General features: G+C 52.7%; 2 protein-coding genes across 2 annotated transcripts; one reads left to right on the top strand and one right to left on the bottom strand.

Moving 5' to 3' along the window:
* Window positions 1-734: 734 nt before the first annotated feature.
* On the bottom strand, window positions 735-1,925 carry PG998_014291 (uncharacterized protein; the record flags this gene model as incomplete). Its single annotated transcript, XM_066881107.1, has 3 exons — window positions 735-1,225; window positions 1,276-1,563; window positions 1,835-1,925. The coding sequence occupies 3 exons, from the start codon at window positions 1,923-1,925 to the stop codon at window positions 735-737; spliced, it is 870 nt and encodes a 289-aa protein (XP_066723959.1).
* A 10,722-nt stretch (window positions 1,926-12,647) lies between these two features.
* On the top strand, window positions 12,648-13,275 carry PG998_014290 (uncharacterized protein; the record flags this gene model as incomplete). Its single annotated transcript, XM_066881106.1, has 2 exons — window positions 12,648-12,832; window positions 12,938-13,275. The coding sequence occupies exons 1-2, from the start codon at window positions 12,814-12,816 to the stop codon at window positions 13,273-13,275; spliced, it is 357 nt and encodes a 118-aa protein (XP_066723958.1). The 5' UTR covers window positions 12,648-12,813.
* Window positions 13,276-18,440: the final 5,165 nt, after the last annotated feature.

The raw sequence follows: 18,440 nt of genomic DNA, 5'->3' as shown, positions 1-18,440 counted from the left end.
CGGAAACCAACAGCCACTTCCGATTTCGCGATTGCCTACCGAGCCACCGTGGGGCAGTCATAATGTGGCGTTGCGGGGAATTGGGCTTTGTCAGAGAGCGAACATCTCTTGGGCTCAATTCTGTTGCCTCACGAAACCCGACCATCAGCGCATCCCGCAACAACAAGTAGCGACAAAATCGAATACCCCGAATCTTGAGCAACAGTAGAACCGAGAGTTTTCAGCTGCAATACGTACACACCGGCTGGAGATCCGGACTCGCCTATGGTACGAGCCCCTGCGCATTCTGTAGCAAGCATCCATCTAACAACGATCGCTAGAGCCTCCCTGTTAAAGAAATCGACGAGTCAGCATACAGCTGTGCAAATGAAGCGAAAGCCGGCGTCATCAAACCGAAGGGCCAGACGGTGTTCTGGAAACAATGCAGCACCTACTACAAAAAGGAAGGAGATACGGCCTGGCAGAATTTACCACAGACAGGGCAAGTGGAATTGAAGGCACCGTGGATACTCTACGTGACAGGCGGAGAGATCAAGCAGGCATGAAACTCTGAATCTATTTACACTATGCCCAGAGATTATCCACTATCTCTGCCAGCCTCTCCGCATCCATCGTGAGACACAAACGGCTTGGACTATCAGCACCACTCTGGATCGTCATTGCTACGCATCGCGTAAGTTCGTGGCCCTGGAACTGCTCCTGGATACGCTGGGCGCTGCTGCGGAAAGCTATACCTAAAGTTGGGCCGAAGAGCCCAGATATGGCCATATCTGATGCCCCCGAAGCACAATGATTCCCTCGACCTCGATCTCAGCGCCGTCTTGTAGAATCACCATGCACTGTTTTTGGTGCATGGAAACGTGGGCATTGTAAAGCTCTTTTGCAACAAATGGGACCATCATGGATTCAATGCAAAGTTCAAGGGTACATTGCTTCGGATCTTCTGGAAACGTTGCGGTTACCGCAGCTCGCCCGTTCTCTTTGATAATCCTCCGGCCAATTCGGTTTGGGAAGATCTTGGGCAGATAACGAGCTTCCGGCCAAGTGTGTTGGTTTGCTCTTCGAATACTAGGTTGTCCACCAGCCTCAGGAGATGAGAGATGCGTAGCGTGACTAGTTGTTGGAGAGGTCGCTTCGTCGCAATCTGAAAGGCCATCTAGTGTACGCTCGACCGATTGCGGCTGCACACCAGGAGGTGTGGGATAATGCTTCCGCGTAAGTAGGGCTACTCGAAACATTAGTGCATCAATTGAGGCCGTTGGTACAAGCACATACCACCGCGTCTTCGTGATCGCGTAGACGTTCCAAACACATTCTTCCATAATTCACGAAGAGTGTCATGAATAGGGGCCTGAGTAAGCACGAGAGCTATGCCATTCAATTCTCTATCTGACAGCCCTTCAAGGTTCAAGGCGACCTGATCTTTGCGTTCAGTGGCAACGTACAAAGCATACCAAGCTGGGAATGAAGTCGATATGAACTGCTGTTCTGCCTTAGAAGCCGAAGATCCACAAGCTTTCTTCAGTTGGGTGTCGAAGTTGGGGGCGCTCTTTGCGTCGTGGGCTGAGGGAGACACAAGATTGATTTGAGGCGATCGACAACGGCGTCATAGTTGGGATGGTTCCCGCGCCTGACGGATTCGCCTGGCATGATGGGGAAAGTGAGTGTCGCCTGGGTCCTCGAACATTGGTCGAACAAATTGGAACGAACGAGAAAATGGAGCGTTAAGTATCTGGGTGAGCACGATCACGTCCGCCCCACTCTACTTTAGCGCCCGAAAATGCTGAAATTGAAAAGAATAAGCGGGGTAATCGTTCATTACCCATTCTCGAACGTGCAGCGACCTGGAGGAGGCACGCTCCTACGCGGACCATCTCGACCATCTCGCACAGGGCCTGTCCCACTTTGATTTGATTTCGTTCCATTCTAGTGTGTCCACCACCAGGGGGCACAAATCACTACTGGTACTTCCTCGCGGCGCGCTACTAGGGTGGCGCATAGCACGGTGATTCGGCTTACCGTTTCATTTGATCTACAGATAGAAATGCAAGTCTGAGGTCTTGGCCACCCTGTCCGCACTTCCATTACTGTACCACCTATCCAATGGATACTTGTTCCTTCGTTCTCCAAATCACGTGTGCTCGCGTGCCTACCTAGCACGTTGAACGACTCCTACTTGTCTTGCACACCTACTTTTCGCCCATGCGCACCATCGTCGCGGCCTAGACCATGTTTAGGGCTACTGAACAACGCCTAGATTCATCTCTCATGTCAAGTTGCGCATTACAATGAGTGCCTACTGAGTGTAGTAGTCTAACACCACCATGTTGGGTATCTGCCAGACCCTGCTTGCTTTATGCACGTTTTATGCTGGCAATAAGATTTATTACGGTCAAACAAGAGACCATTGTCTGCTTCAAGTGCGTAAGACACATCATCCTACCGTCAAGTCACTTTGACCCCTCCGGATCTGCGGGCAGCATAAGCGGTTCACCACACGCAATAGTATCGTGTCCATGCAGCTTTCCCTAGCCTGTTGGACATGCTCAAGCTCTGCAGGTGTAAGCGTTGCGTTCGACGCCCAATCACAACAATACAAGATTTAGGTGGATTGGGCATTCGCAGTGCCGAGGACCATGATGGCGACTGCGTTCTGGTGCTACTGGCAGGTTGTGTGCGGTCAGACACGAGTCTATAGCAGCTAGAAAATGCGGGAGCTGCCTCCGGGATTTGACTCGCCCTGCGTGCGATCGAGAAGATACAATATTGAGAAGCAAAATGACAGTGTGAAGTATGCCTTGCTACTTGGCCTTCCTTAATGAATCGCTTAGACGGTTCATGGCGCTCGGTTGGCCAGGCGTAAGAACTCTCGGAACTCAGCGACTTCTATCCTCGCAGGTGTAGAGGTATGCATCCTTGTGTAGGTTACATGATCGGTGGAAGCGCAACGAATTCACTAGATTGGAGATGCACGCGGGCACAGGTGGCCCAACCGTGACAGTACATACGCTCTATTAATCGAAAATCGGATGCTGGCAACCTGCTAGCGACAAAGAGACTCTTAAGACCAGGCACAGTTTCAACGCGGATCACCTTGACTGAACCTCTGGCGCATAAAGGCCTGCCCCTCACCGTGATGAAGATATGTGTTCAGTAAACAGCGCGAACCCGTCGTGGCAGCCGGTCGAGCGTACATAGTGGGGGAATTCGGGCTAAACTCACAGCCCTACCATTGGCGTGGGCCTGATAGATCGCGGTCCCTAAACCACGTCCTAATTTGGATAGTCAGGAATAATGGCGGGCCAGGGTTGGCGGAAACTGAAGATCCGCGAGTAACCTTGTGAAAGCGTAAACAGACGAACGAAGTCACCACAAAGGCGTTTGGTGTAGCCTCCTAAGGAAAGTTCAATAGAATGAGGCGCCTCGCGCGGTACTGGTGTCCGAGATGCACTGGATTGTTCAGCAAGTACACCACCGTAATTATGTAAATGCCCAGCCCAGACAACGCCATCACATTGGCTGGCATCACGATGCAGCCCGCCCGCCCGAGTTCCAAAGGCACCCAGCCATACGATTGACTCTATGTAGAACCCATGAGTACGAAGGCCCGATCGATGCGGATCTTAGAAGCGGATCCAGCGCTCACTTAGCAGCCCCAACGCTAATCTGGTTGACACAATAGCGCCCGCTCCTTGGCCTCGTTCTCTTTCTCATTTTGAAGTCGCTCAAATGGCGGGGCTTCCCTTAGAACACGGTCGCAGTGACTGTCCCGAGCTTCACCAGCAGCTTGCGAGTTTGAGCGGTCAATGGGTGCCTAGAAACTGTCCCAAGACCTGTCTTCACAGTCCTTCATAGCGTCAGTACATGGCAGGGACTCGGCAGGAGCGTTGCTTGCAGACGCAATTGCAACTGGGCGAGATCCGTGGCGATATTCTTCAGGCCTGTAGGCAGACAGATCCTGTGGTTCAATGTCTCGACTATCTCCTTGAAGAATTGTCTTGGGTTGTTGGGTGGATTTCCGGGGAAGGCCTGGTCTATTGTGAATGGGGGTTGTGCTTTGGGGACAATAATTGAGCGGAAGTTGGCAGGAGGGCGGTTGAGTGGTGCGAAGGGGGGCGGAAAGGGGCGACAGGGAAAGAAGGACGGGCCGGAAGTGACGGAGGGGTAGGGAGAGGGATACGGGCAGGACGATGAGACGGCTTGGGCACTTCAGGTTGAGGGTTGAAGAATTGCACGAAATTCATGTTTACTGAGCCCATTGCAACAAACGCTATGACAAGGATAAGAAACAAGCAAGGAGGGTAAGGTAGAACTCAGGTAGTACACTGCTACTTTTCTCACGAGTTGAACGATCTTGCCATCCTTACATGCTCTGAGGCCGATGCAGATCGTATCTCCCTCGCGGCGGCCCTGTACGATTGCGGCTGATTTTGTCTCATGACCTTCCTATCTCGGTCTCGTCGACATATGGCGCACCGCGTTTGCAAACAGAGGTGTACGAACTCACTGCAAAGTTGGATAAAGTGCTTGGAACATTCAAGCCTCCTATCATGGCCCAGTAGAATGACAGATTGACGCGAGGGACCATGGAAACAGCGAGTCTGATTTGCTAGTCTTTCCCACATTTTCCCTTTCTCCTTTCTCCTTTCTCCTTTCTCTCTTCCTTAGATACGTAGTCAAACTCAATTAATTCATGGACTTGTTTGATTGAATATACGTAGTGTGTTGGCGGGACAAGGATGCTATACACACACACACAATTTATTAACAGAAAGGAAGTAAAAGAATGGATAAGAGATTCGGGCTGCCGTACTTATATTGGACCAGACTTACGATCCTGACGGCCAGGTTGATGCGTGCGCTATGGGACTGGTCGGTTATATCATCACCTCGCTATTCTGGCACGCCCGAACGCGCTCAAGGAGTTGTTTTACTATTCAAAGGCCCTTTGCGCTTCGGAGCCATTTGAATCAGGGCTGACCGTGACTAGGTATTATATTGCGATTACCAACTGCTGCGCCCTACTGTCGTGGGGCCAGGAGAGTTTCATTTATGAAACAATTCGACCCAAGAGGCTGAAGGAAAGTCAGGAACAGTTCGACACCAGGGAAATTCCCGATCCGTCTGGGCCACGAAATGAAAAGTTTCAAAAAGCATGCCGTCTTGCCGAGGGGACATACGGCAAAGTCTTCTGTAGATTCGCCGACCCCAACATCTTACCATTCCTGCATTCAACTTTGTTATTCTATCGTTTCTTGATTTCCTATCCATCTGCCATAGACCTGCTCGACTCGACGTTCCCTTGGAGGCTGGTGTTGGTGCTTTTGAACTCAATCCTCTGTTCGTACCGTGAGTATGAAAGGATCCAGAGCAGTGAATTTCCGCGACCAGACAAAGAATCACCCAGACCACTCCCGGAAGACTTCGCCCTCCGGGGTCTACTATGGACCAACGGGTACTTTCCATCAGACTGGTACTCAAACGACAATATCGACGACGATGAAAAATACTTTGAAGTCGCCTCGATGGCGGATGAGCGGATAGAAAGAATCCTTTGGCTAGGTGTTTATATTGCGCAGCATGAAAAATGGCTGTTCTACGACGAAAAGAGCCACCAGTTCTCGGTTCCTTCCCGATTTGAACAAAAGATCGATACCAGTATGAATGTTGGCACCGACGTAGCCAACATTCTGAACCCATCACAAGCACCAGCCTTGTCTTCTGCTGGCGACGATGCTTAGTCATACACCAACCTACACGCATGTATTTATTACATGGTGGAATTGGTCCCGGCCCTGATGAAAATACACAGGTACGCCTGCCACATCTCTAGTAGCACTACTTTTTCTCTAACGAGATGTTCACAGAAGATGGACGAGGAGAGAGGGTTGACGAGCTCTAGGCATAAGTCGTTGCAAGATAATGCAGTAGCTCTACACTGGACCACTTGCCGAGAAGTGCGAAAGGAGATCAGGGACCAAAAAGAGTCAAGCATAGATGTGACACTAAGCACAATACTTGAGCCTCTATTCACTTTCGATATGTCCTTGCAGACTTTCGTGACATGCCTGACTGTCGATGTGCCTCGAGGAGCCATGTTAACGCAGCGTGCCATCCGAGTCATCGGGTTGACAAAGCCATGATAGAAGCAGGTCACCCCCAGGAGACGGCTGATGAAGCATCGGCTAATGATCGCCCTGGCGTAACGGGCTAGAGGCGAAGGGGACGACGGTAGAAAGCACGCGGCCTAAGGCACTGGCGCCCACTTGTATTCCATATTTCATATCGCACGTGATAAAGGTACTAAAATGTATTGAATTTATATTTTTGTTCGTAGCTCGGCATTTGCCTCTAAGTTTCCTTCTGCGCCATCTACGCCGGCTGCAGACGATTGTAGAGCAGGCCACGCTTCCGAGAACAACCCTCGAGCCGATCCGCCACATGCTTCCTTTTCGTCTTGACCGCAGACACCTGCCGGTGTTTGGGTGCTGGCCGGAGGACGGCTTGGTCAAAGTCAATCACCATAACACGCCCGCGCTCCACGTTCCACAGCAGGTTGGCATCGCGCAGGTCGCCGTGGTCCACCCCCGCCGCCCACACCGCCTCCGACGAGCGACGCCTCTGCGCCTCCAGCTCCGCCGCCTCCATGCCCGCGTCCGCCGCTGTCTCGCCGCCCCACGACATGAGCATCATGTGCACCACCCTCCTCCCCCCGGTAGCACGTACCCCCAATCCAGGTGCACCAGGCCCAGGTGCACAGGCACCACCCAGCCCTCGAGCGTCGCCAGCCGCGCGTAGACCCGGCACTCGTGCTGCAGCTGCTCGAGGCCACCCGACAGTGTCCCCTTGCCAACAAAGGTGTAGCCGTATGGTCCAAGTTCCACTTTGAATAGCACGCCGGTCGCACCCCTCTTACCCCACCCACCTAGCCCTAGGCAACCTCGGTACGGACTGTCGCGCAGCTGCTCACTGACGAGGCGTGTGAACTCGTCGGCCGTGACAGGGTGCCGCAGGCCATCTCCCGCGACACGATGCGCGAGCACATTCGGGCAGCTGTCGTCGAGGGCCCGGCCCCTCTTGAGGCCCAGCAGGCACGCCTGCGAGCAGTATTGCCGCGTAGGCGCCGAGTGGCGCGTCTCATCTTCCTCGGAGCTGCTATGCGATGGGCCGCCCTTCCGCTTCTCCACCGGCCTTGTCCACGGCGGCGGCAAGTCATCTTCCGACCCGTCCTCGTCCTCGTCCTCGCCCTCGTCATCCCGGCGAGACGACGCCGGTGGCCTACAGGACGGCCTCGACCGCAAGGCGACTTTCCGGCCAATAGGGCTTTCGTCGGGTACAAAATCTGGATCGGCTCGTCGTGCAGGGGACGATGACGCCGCCTGCGACGACTCCGTCTCCTCTGCGGAGAACTGCGCGGCATCCTCGTACGGCTCGGCCCATGTCTTCAAGACCGCCTTCGCGCTCTTCAGAGCGGCGTCGAGAAAAGGTCCCTGAAGCGCATCCGATTGGAGACTCAACATACAAAAGCTGCTGAGCTGCGCCACGGCCGTGCAGATCCGTTGGTTCGCCCAGTTTTCGCATGATGCGTCGTCCACATCTTCGCTGGGCACACACGGGTGGCAGAACAGCGTTTGTGGATCGGCCCGGTCGACGTGGAGTAGCAGCAGCGACTCGCCCGCCGCCACATAACCATACGCAACCCCGTAGGTGACCATGTAGTCAAAGACTTGGGTGAGCGCCATGGCCAGCCGTGCTTCGGCTTCAAATTGATCTCGCCCGGCACCCGTCCTCGACGTAGTCCTATTCACTTGTTCAACGACTTCCATAAACAAGGTTTCCTTCGCAATGGCCAGCTTCACATGATCGGCCGCCATTTTGTGAGCGGCCTTGTAGTCATAGACAAACGCCAGGCTTTCGTCCCCGCCGGGCCGCGTTCGGAGCCCGGCTCCATCCGGGTTTGTCGATCGAGGCTTCCTTCTCAGCTCGGATGCTGCTCGTTTGTTCGGCCCGGCCCTCCGCCGCTCTGGCTCTTCGGTATCCAGGTCCTCGTTCGGCAGTGGGGTTCCGCCGCTCGCGTGCGTGATTTCGCGATTGTTGTCGCTGAACCGTAGCCGGCTGAATCCGTATTTCGCACGTATGGCTTCCTGGCCACCCAAATGCCGGAGAATAGCAAAGACAGGATCCTCGACTGCGACCTTTTCAAAAGAAGCGACCGCGTTCTCGTTGCCCGCCAGCTTGTGGGAATTGGTGCTTCCTATGTCTCGGGTTGTGCTTTCTTGGTGGAAGAGTCGCTCACCTCCACAGGCGTCCACGATGACGTCAAACTGTTGTTGGCGGAGGGAGTCGGCAAACCGGGTCCAAGGACGAAGCCATTTTGGGTAGAACTTGCCGTCGACTTTTGTGAATCCCGTGGAAGATACAGATTTGTCGGCGAGCTTGAGACTTTTATAGAGGTAGATGTGGCAGTTCCGTAGGTATTCATCCAGCGTAGTCGGTTGGTTTTCGTGTCTGAGCTGCTCCTTCTCGCGTCGCTCTTGTTTCTCTCGTGCCTCTGCCGCCGCCTCCCTCTCGCGTCGCTCTTGCTCCTTCTCCCGTCGCTCTTGCTCCTTCTCCCGTCGCTCTTGTTCCTCTCGTGCCTCTGCCGCCTCCCTCTCGCGTCGCTCTTGTTCCTCCCGTGCCTCTGCCGCCTCTCTAGCGCGTCGCTCTTGCTCCTCTCGTGCCTCTGCCGCCTCTCTCGCGTGCGTGAGCTCTTCGATTTCGCGCCGGAGCCGTGTAATCTCCGAATCAGACATTGGGAACGTAGCAAAGCTGCGGGGGTTGATCGGCAAATCCTCGCTGTCAAGGATGATCGTTGAGAGTGCGGAAGAAAGACCCTTCACTTTCTTCAGACGGACATGGTGAATTACCAGAAGCAAACCTAAAAAGTAACCTTTTACGCCGCGACATAAACGGCCAATAATAATAAGTGCAATGGCCGGTTGGTTGATTAAGGCAGGGCAGGTGCGAAAGGAAGTGGTGATGACGAGGAGAGTGGTGTTTACCTTTCACCACGGTGACTTGGTTTCCGCGCATACGCTTAGGCGCAAACTAGCGCAAGACAAAGCCATCAAACGCAGTTAGAGAACTCCCTGGCCCACTCGGCGCCGAGCCGCAATAGCTGCTCCTCTGGTTCTGTACCAAAGATCCAAAGAAATTTGCATCCACTTATTTGTCCATGTGCAGCTACGTAATATATTGCTAGGAAAGACCTTAAGGCAAGCGGCGCCCTGATGAGGCTTCCTATGAGAATCAAAAGATACAAATTCAAATTCCCACGCCAAAAGAACAAGAGGAGCCGAGCAATTCGGCCTCTTCAGGGTCACAACAGCCGCTAATCGGTATTAAATCAAGGGAGCCGATTTCGACTCAGTGAGGCGACGGCCGCCAATGGCAACCAACCCCACAACAAATTTCGCCGCGTCAAAACTGTCTCGACCTACAACTTCGTCAAAGCATCCCTGATTACGCCTACGCAACCCAGACAGAGATGCAGTACGAGCGTCCAGTTGCGAAGCATGGCAATTGCGCTGCCAGCGCTCAAAGCGACTTCAATGGTTTTCTGTTAGAGTCGATGATGCGCAGGCACGTGTGCCGGCCATACCCTCCGCTGGGTCTACTTCACGCAGACTATAAAACCCCGATGCGGTCTCGTCCCGTTCAAAGGCGATGAGTCTTATCGCCCTCGTTCTACACATCCGAAATCACCATCCAGAAAGCGAGATAAATGCAATCCATGGCAGTCCACGGCATTATCGACAGTTACGAATACGATGCTAGCGAGGGCGAGGTGTGCGTCACTCCAAAACCTTTGTCAGAGTCACGCCTTCTGCACCATCATGAAGCTCGGCACGTTCTCGACGTCACCGAGGAAATCAGCGCGATATTGATGCAAAAGATCGAGGGCTTTCAAGAAGACTTGCGGGTATACCAGTGGGAGAAGAGCCGTAGCCAGGATGAGTTACAAAACATGAAGAGCGAGATTATGCAGGAGCTGTGCATGGCCAAGGAACAGATGCTGGAAGAGTTCGTGTCCGCAACGATGGCGAGGATGGAGGGAGTCGAGGCGTGCCTGCCACAGTCGCTATCGGAACCTCGACCGCGACCACCATCTCCACAACAACCAGGACCTCACGCAGTACCGGGGAAAGTGACGGAGGATGTAACGGAGGCTGCACCAGAGACGGAGCCGCTGCAGGTGGAGTTGCTGCCAAACGCCAAATTGGCGTCTCAAATCGCGCCAAGCGAACGCTACATGCACGACACAAGCGGGAGAAAGATAAAATACGAAAGTCTGGGAATCTCTACAGCAAAAGGCGCTTGCACTTGGAGAGATGTGCAATGCGTTCAGCTTGACAATGTATTGGAATATTGTCCATAGCCAGATAGAAATGACCATGTATGTTTCCGGAGGCTAGAAAGTCCCTGATCTCGGCCAAATGGTGAGTGCACCCGCTCTTTGCTGTGTCCATCCCCCGCCTGATGAGCAAACTAGATCCGGAGCTTGCGCGGCCGGCAGGCTCGCGTGACCCAACGGGCTCGAGTCTTCCACACGTCGAGGCCAGTGCAGAAGTTAACTTGCAAATTAAACCACGCCAGAAATTCGAGGCAAGGTTTGGCGGGCCGATCACTCCGGTGCCAGACGCAATACAGTGAAGGAACAGGCCATCCATTCCCGCAACCCGTGGCAAGTTTGACGGGTTGCACGCCGTGGACAAAGGGAAATGTTGATGGGATGTCTGCCGTGTAACAGGGAGCGCAGACCATCCAGCAACCCGGCAATCGGGCTGCTCCAAGATCGCCGACAGGATCATAGATGGGGTCTACTGTGGATCATGATTTCGCGATGTACGACGGGTTGGCTGGCAATGGGATGGCTCGTATCTCCAACGGCTTCGAAGACGCAGACCCGGCGGTAGGAAATGACACTGACGGGGAGCAGGATACCTGCGACATCAGTGGAGACTTCTACTCAAATGCCGAATCCGAGGTGTATGGGGCGGACATCGACTTGCACCAGAAAATAGAGGAGCTGCATTACAGGCATGGGGACGCTGGGGATTCTCCAGCAGAGATGCCAGGTATGCCCGCTACAGAAGGACCTCGGGGCTCTCCGCCTCGATGTGGGAGTCCTTTCATCGGTGATCCTGCTCAGGCAGCCTCTCTTGCTTGAAGCTTCGTCCAAGGGTCGACCGTTGAACCAGGCAAGGGGCGGGGGCCGCACGAGATCTCCATGGATGTATGGGGATACAAGGTCGGGCAAAGACGAGCCTAGAATACATCTTAGCATAGAAATTTTAGGGTCGATGTGGAAGTTGGAATACGCTGCCTTCGAAGGGTTTTGTACGCAAGATACCAAAGATGCAATTGAATCTTACTGGGAGGATAGATGATGTACAATATGTCTCTTATTATGTCTAGTCGCACACCAAGAGAACTGAGAAGTGAATTGCTACTCTTTACTTGTTAAGGGGCCGTGGAGAACACTCAGCGTTTTCCTTGCTACAGAGCCGATGTCCACCTGAGACTTGTACGGCCCACGCTCCATAGCCACTCAAGGTCTCTCGTGGAGTCACAAGGCGGCCAGCCTAACGAATTGCCGCACAGGCAAGCGAAACTAAACATTTCAAGATGGCCTTCTTCTCCTATAAGTAGATAGTCATCTTTACTTATACTGTCTATAAGAGTCTATTTACTCTACCGAGATGCGTTGATGGTATCGGTGCACCTAGTAAGGCTAGCTTTTTGAGTAAGTAATGCTTTTGATCGGGTTAATGTAAGGTCAAGGCTCTAGTTATGGCCTTGTGATGCAACTTCTCAATGTTTCTTATCTACCTTAGAATGATGGCTACGTCAACGGAAGCTTGATATACCTATTCCTCGTTAATACCGATATATTGAATGAGGACTACGGGGCCTCCTCCGTCTTCGTAGCTCAGCTCGAGGGGGGTTGGCCCTGTGGGGCTTGTGAACTAACTACATGACATGTAGTTACGTTGGCGGCGCCGCAGCGGTATGCAGTTGTTGTACCCCGCACATCTCCTGGTGCTAGCAGGACGGCTTGATTCTTTCTTTGTGTTAGGTCTTGACTCTTATGTAGACTGACCTCATGGGAGGGTGCCGCAGTACGATCCTCCTTGTGACACATCGAGATCCTCATTCAGTATATACGTTGCTGTCTAAATAACTGGGACACGTGAAACGAACCGTTACATGGGCCGGACAGCCGGAGCTTTGGGGCCGGCCAGGTTGCAACTAGGTAGCAAGAAGGCATGCCTCTGAATGAGATACTGAAATAAAACTAGGACCGTTTTTTAACCAATCACGTAGCGTGTCTTCGGCTCAAAAAGGTCATGAACAGCTACCAGCACATGCCAAGTGAGTGAGATGTATAATCAATCAATCCACATAGATTTCGGCCAACTATTGTTGTTAGTACTTCGCGCTCCAGCGGGGTAGCAAATATATTAAGGTACAGGAAGGTAGCTTCGTGGTTGCTTGCTTCACCAGCAATCCATAATACATATATGTTGCAACAACAAACCAAGTGACTCCCCGACTTAACCTAGCATTACTGGCAAACATGGAATCCAACCAGCAAATGTTAAGCCACTTGGCTTATGAGCTCCCACAAGACCCAATTCGCGCTTGTTGTGAGAAGCTAATAGACCCATGCCTCATAGCTTGCTGCGAACACGAACCACAGCATGTTTTCAACTTGCCCACTGAACAACATGATACTATCATCAAGTTGGACGATATCGCGCTACCTCAACTATGGCAGACCTTCTCTTTTGTAAGCCTCCGTACGCCATGCTAGATATTGCAATAATCAACTATCGCGGCTAACCTGCTCTTCAGACTTCCGAGTCGCGCAGTAGTGATACCCTTGAGCCCGTAGGGCCAACGCCAACGTCAGACCCGTCTAGAAGACAACAACCTGTCAAGAGGCCCCGGCGCGGCAGAGCTCGGTCGGGCTCCTCCGGGTGCTCCACCGATACTAAGAGAGAGAAGAATCGCATCGCCGCCAGTAAATGCCGGAGGAAGAAGAAGGAGGACGAACGAGTTGTCGAAGAGCGGCGTCGAATGCTGCAGGTACAGAATCGCTTATTTATGGATTCGGTGGCATCATTACGATCTGAAGTCTTATCGTTAAAGCATGAGATCCTCCGCCATGGATCGTGCAACTTCCCACCAATCAACACTTACATCGCAACTGCCGCGGCGCGCATAGGATGAACCATAGTCCCGACGATAATGAACCAAATTGAACGCTAATTCACGTCAAGTCTTACTTTTGTGCGTCACTCTGGATACCTTTAGGGCGTCCACATGCCAAATTGTGGCGGTTGTGCCACGAGCTAGGTCAGACGCAGCAGGGTTCAGGGCGGCACGGCGCCATGCGGGTTGCGATTGGCTCGTTAGCAAGTGAACAAATACCACGGGAAGTTGTAGGGACCGATTGCCGTCAAATATCGATGGCGAGATCCGCATCAGGCAATGGGCATGGTTGAGTGGCTCATGTGACGGCGGCCATATCTCGTCGATTGTCGCTGCATGGCTACCCGGGTTTAAAATTTTAATTTTAATTATATATTTAGCTCGACGGGATGGTATGTAACCGGGACATAGGGACGGACCACCCTATTGAGGTCCGGCACTCGCTGCCCTCACGGGCGTGCATCGCCGTCTCCATCCGCTCGTGCGTCATGTTCCAGTACGCAAGCGCGCTGAAGACGTCGCAGAACCGCCCGAGGTTTTTTGACTTGTTCTGCAGCGACAAGCCGCTCTTGCGAACCTTGTCTTTCTGCGCCTTGGTATGGACCATGACGGAGGCCTAGCTACTAATACGGTTCGGGTAACTTGCTGGACTCTCTTGGAGCATATTCCTGGCGTGTCCATGGAGCTTCAATAGCGTCCCGCGTAACGGTAGATATAGTCGCGCTTGGCTTGCGGGTGTCAAATGGGGATGGCATGACGAGCTCGAGTTGGGCGAACGTCGCCAATGCAGCTGCTGATCCGGTTCCGAGCCCATGTTGGCGAGAGGGATCTCGGGCCAGCTTCTCTTCGACGTGTCTCGAGAAGAAGTTCTTGCGCAGTTCAGGAGGATTGGGCAGTTGGTTTCAAATGATGCGGGCTCGCGAACCGTCTCTACGCTAAGAACGGTGGGTTCTAGACCTGGCCCGCTGCCTGCGCTAGTGCGCCATTGCTGCTCTTCCGACGCTGCACTCCACAGTAGGGCCAACAGGTCTGCAGGCAACTATGAAGCCAGGACCGGAAACAGCGCGCGAGGATCTTCGAGCTCCCGACGGATGCGGCGATAGAGAATACGCTGCTGGATGATTCAGGCTCCGAGGCGACCGACCTCTATCGGAACGGTACAAGCGGAGCGGCGGAACATCAGACTCTGTCCTCACCAAGGCAGGTATGGAATGCATTATAAGCTGTCCGTCCGGCGTCCATTCCGTCTCTCAGTGCCACTTGCGCAACGGTTCCCATTCTACATCACCATCAGGCCAACAAAACTCAAGAGCGAAAATAGCCCGTGAGACTCTTCGAGCTTACGCAGCAAAAAGACAGTACTGTATGTTACTGAATGATTCTGGTTTCATTCGGAATCGGCGTACCACGTCGATAATGGTACAATTGGATACTACGGTCGGGCGGACCAGAATGGTAGTTTGGCCTCTCAGTACCATTTCTGCATACTACTCGGTGGGAATTGGAGGGGCCTGAAAGTGCCTCGTGTGAGCCAGCAAGTGCGACACGGCCAACAACGGAGCACAACAATATCGACGCTGCTGTTCGCTGGCTTTGCTCATTTGGACCGGCGGCGCCATCAGCAGCTCTGCATCCTGAGGTCTACATCTGCCCTACCGCAGCTTAGCCAGTATAGGCTGTACATTTGAGATGCCTAGAACCGGCTACGAAGTAGCACTTCCTACTCACGAAATATCCTACTTCGCAAGTTGAGCTGCGTGTACCGTACTGCATCGGTCTCTGATTGACAACTGTATCTCGAGGTACGAGGCCACCAGGACAGGAAGTCGCTTTAGGTAGATCAGAAACAGATGCAGAGGCCTGATGTATGATACTGGTAGGTACGAACCAGAAGAGCTGCATTGAGGCTTTCGGGTACAAGGAGCGCATGCTAGTATTGGAATACCTGGGACAACAGGATGCGTTTCGGCTGTCTGTCGTGAACGGGACGGAACTAGCCCAAAGAGCCACAGACTGTATGGGCCGTATGGCCCGTATGTGCAGTATGGCGGTAGCTATGGCGTGGCAAGCGGACACCGAGGACATCTCACTTGTCCACAACGTAGATACTGGCTCTCGAGAAGGCCGTAGTATGTAAAGAATTTGACGAGTGTGAACGACTACGCGCAATCATGAAAGCGCACTTCTACCGCCACCAACACTGGAAGCATTCGGTACTCCTGACTACGAACCAGGTCCGTTTCAGACATCCGCTGGCAAATAACATGATAATGGGTGTCGGTCGGCGGTACAAGCGCTGCGAGAGCCGTTTCTTCAGTACATACGGTTATACGGCAGGTTGGATGATGCGTATCTACCGTACCATGACCACGCCGGCGTGGAATTAGACGCAACATGGCTGAACCGGCTGCCACGAAGCACTTCCTGTTGGGACATACTGTACCTCTCCTCACTTCTCTGCAAGTCTATCAGATTGCAATGTATGTATCTAGATTCTTCTATGGACACCCTGTCCACTTCTGACTAGGTCTATAAAGATCTAGCCTGCAACCAGGCTTCAGGAGTGGAAGGGCAAGGCATTTATACAATACACCCCTTCACCCCTCCTACACTTCCTAATCGAGGAATCAGTAGCTTCGCAAAATGAGCAAACCCTAAATGGCAGGTTTGGGTACTGTACTGTACTGCGCTGGTCACTTCTGACCTGGCATACCGGAGTAGCTTTCGGTAGCATCATCGGGAAACGAGGCAGGACGAGTGTGCATTACCCAGAGATACGAGAAAGTACGAACCAGAACAGCAGCACGGGAGGTTGGGCGTACAGTGACCCCGTGCTACTTCAGGACTACATACGAGTACGGCCAGATGCATTTTGGCTGCCCTCAAACGCCCGGAGTATGTCGTAAGGACTGAACTAGCCCAAGCAAGAGAAAAGGACCTTTGCCAAATCCATGCGACAGTAAGGGCCAACAGAACTTAGGACTGGAAATAGCCCGTGAGCCTCTTGAGCTGATGCAACCAAAAAGAGAGTACGGTTTGCCACTGGATAATCCTGATTCCATTGCGAATACGTCGAAAATTGTATACTTGGAGACTACGGTTACAAGGCCCCTTTTATCATGGCTCTAAATCATCACAACACCTAGTTCTCTCGCAAGTGTCCAGGTGAATCATTGGCAAAATCCAATGTCTATCGGGTGACATGACAATCAAAAGGCGGTCTCGCGCGCTGGCACGACGCCCAAAGCAGCCAAACATATAAAATTGCTTTGAGCAGTAACAACATGCATCACCGAGACGAGATGCAGCGGCATGGTCAATCCACTCCATCCGACGGCTGAGGATTGTGACACGGGTCATGGAGCGAGGTCATATCGAAAGGACTACATTATCGAACCGATTTCAGTGTGACGAAGTGGTGGCCCATGGTGGACATAACTTTAATTCAGAGCGCCACTCAACACCTTCCCGCAACCACAGACGTCGAACACGACGCGGTACAGGCAGCACTGAACGCTGGGAGATCGTCTGGGGATGCTGCAACTCACATATGAATAATTGTTGTCTCCACGTCTTAGATGTATGGTGGAAATTATTGGGCTCAGTAGAAAGCAATGTTGCAGCAAGTTGGTATTTCTAGATCGCAATCGAGGGCGCAAAGACAGCAGGCACTTTGCCTATATGGAGCGACTAGTCAATGTCAAGGTACTTACTTCATGTGCACACGCTAACCCGGCAGGAGCGGCTCGAGCTTACGAGTCCACTGCACAGAAGCGGCGTGCTGTAACAATCGAAGGACCACGCTAGTGTACACTAAAAATGACAACATCAGCGTGGTGGCAGGCCTCCTGCAGGCAATATTGAAGCATCGGCACTAAGCCTTGAGGCGGGGTTCGACACGGGCTGGCCCGAAGCTTGATTCAGGTTTTGAGTTCATGATAGGTATAGATAAGACTTATGCAGGAGTCCTGCCACTAGTACTGCCCTCCTCTCTAAGCAGAGAAATATAGAATATGAGTCACACAGATGGGATAAACGAACATTTCGTTGTAGATGGAGCATCCAGAGTAGGCCTTGGATCATGAGGGAATCGCCTTCTCGACATTTGATGCTATCAAGCGTCAGTTTCTATCAGCATTTACTGTAGTGGAGCAAGGAATAATTAAGCATATCACAGTAGCATTAGACGAAGATCAGGTTGGCATGGTCATAAGTAAAGTACGACAGAACCGGCGCCTTTGGTCCTAATAACGCGGGGTCGCGAACCGACTCTCTAAGGGACCTGGCTCGCTAGTGGCGATCGTGCGCCATAGCAACTCTTCTGTCTCTACACGACAACTATGGAAGCCAAGACTGAACTCAGCCCACGAAAATCTAGGAGGCTCTCCACGGATACAGCAAGAAGAGACTAACTTCGCCTGATGATTCTGAATCCAATATGACCCGGCTGTCTACACCGAAACGGTACAAGCGGAGCAGGGAATATCAGACTTAATGGCCCTGAACAGGTATGGGCTGCACCACTAGCTGTACGTCCAGCGTCCATTCCTATCTTCTTTACCGGTATCACCAGCAAATCTCTACGTCGTTAATAATACAGTACGTAGCATAAATGAAGCTGGCTAGATATCGACAATTTCTAATTTCCCGTACATAATCAACTGGTGGGGTAGCCACGTAAGCCCGCTTTGTCCTAATTGGCTGAACCAGCATATCCCGCGAGGGAAGGGCGGATATACAGTAGTAACGCCGAATCAAGAACGATTGTTCCTACCAAACGTGCGTCTGAGCCAGTGCAGAGGACCACCGCCATCTCTGTTAGTGAACGGAGCCCTGAGAGGCCTGGAATTCAAGCGGCGACTTGAAGGCGAAGGGCCACTGACCCTTGAGGTCTGTGGTAAAGGCGGATCTATAGTCGGAAAGTGCCTTTGCGAACTCCTTCGTTCATCGGAGCTGCCCCCGGCAGCCCTAGCCGAGTCGATCAGGGACTCCAGTAGGTCCCACAAACTTTGATGCAAGTTCGACCTATGCCGTCTTGTCGAAAACAACCCTGCCTCCAAACCCGATGCTACCTCGTTTTTCTGAGATTGGCTTCCCCGTTCCCCCTCGACCGACGTTCTGCAAAGCGGGCAGGTGTTGTGCTCCTTGAGCCACAACACTACACACCCATCGTGAAACCAGTG

This window comes from Apiospora kogelbergensis, assembly GCF_038363985.1.
Source record: "Apiospora kogelbergensis strain CBS 113332 chromosome Unknown utg000010l_segment0_segment0, whole genome shotgun sequence".
NCBI classification, from domain to species: domain Eukaryota; kingdom Fungi; phylum Ascomycota; class Sordariomycetes; order Amphisphaeriales; family Apiosporaceae; genus Apiospora; species Apiospora kogelbergensis.
This window is presented reverse-complemented; position numbering and strand designations above follow the sequence as displayed.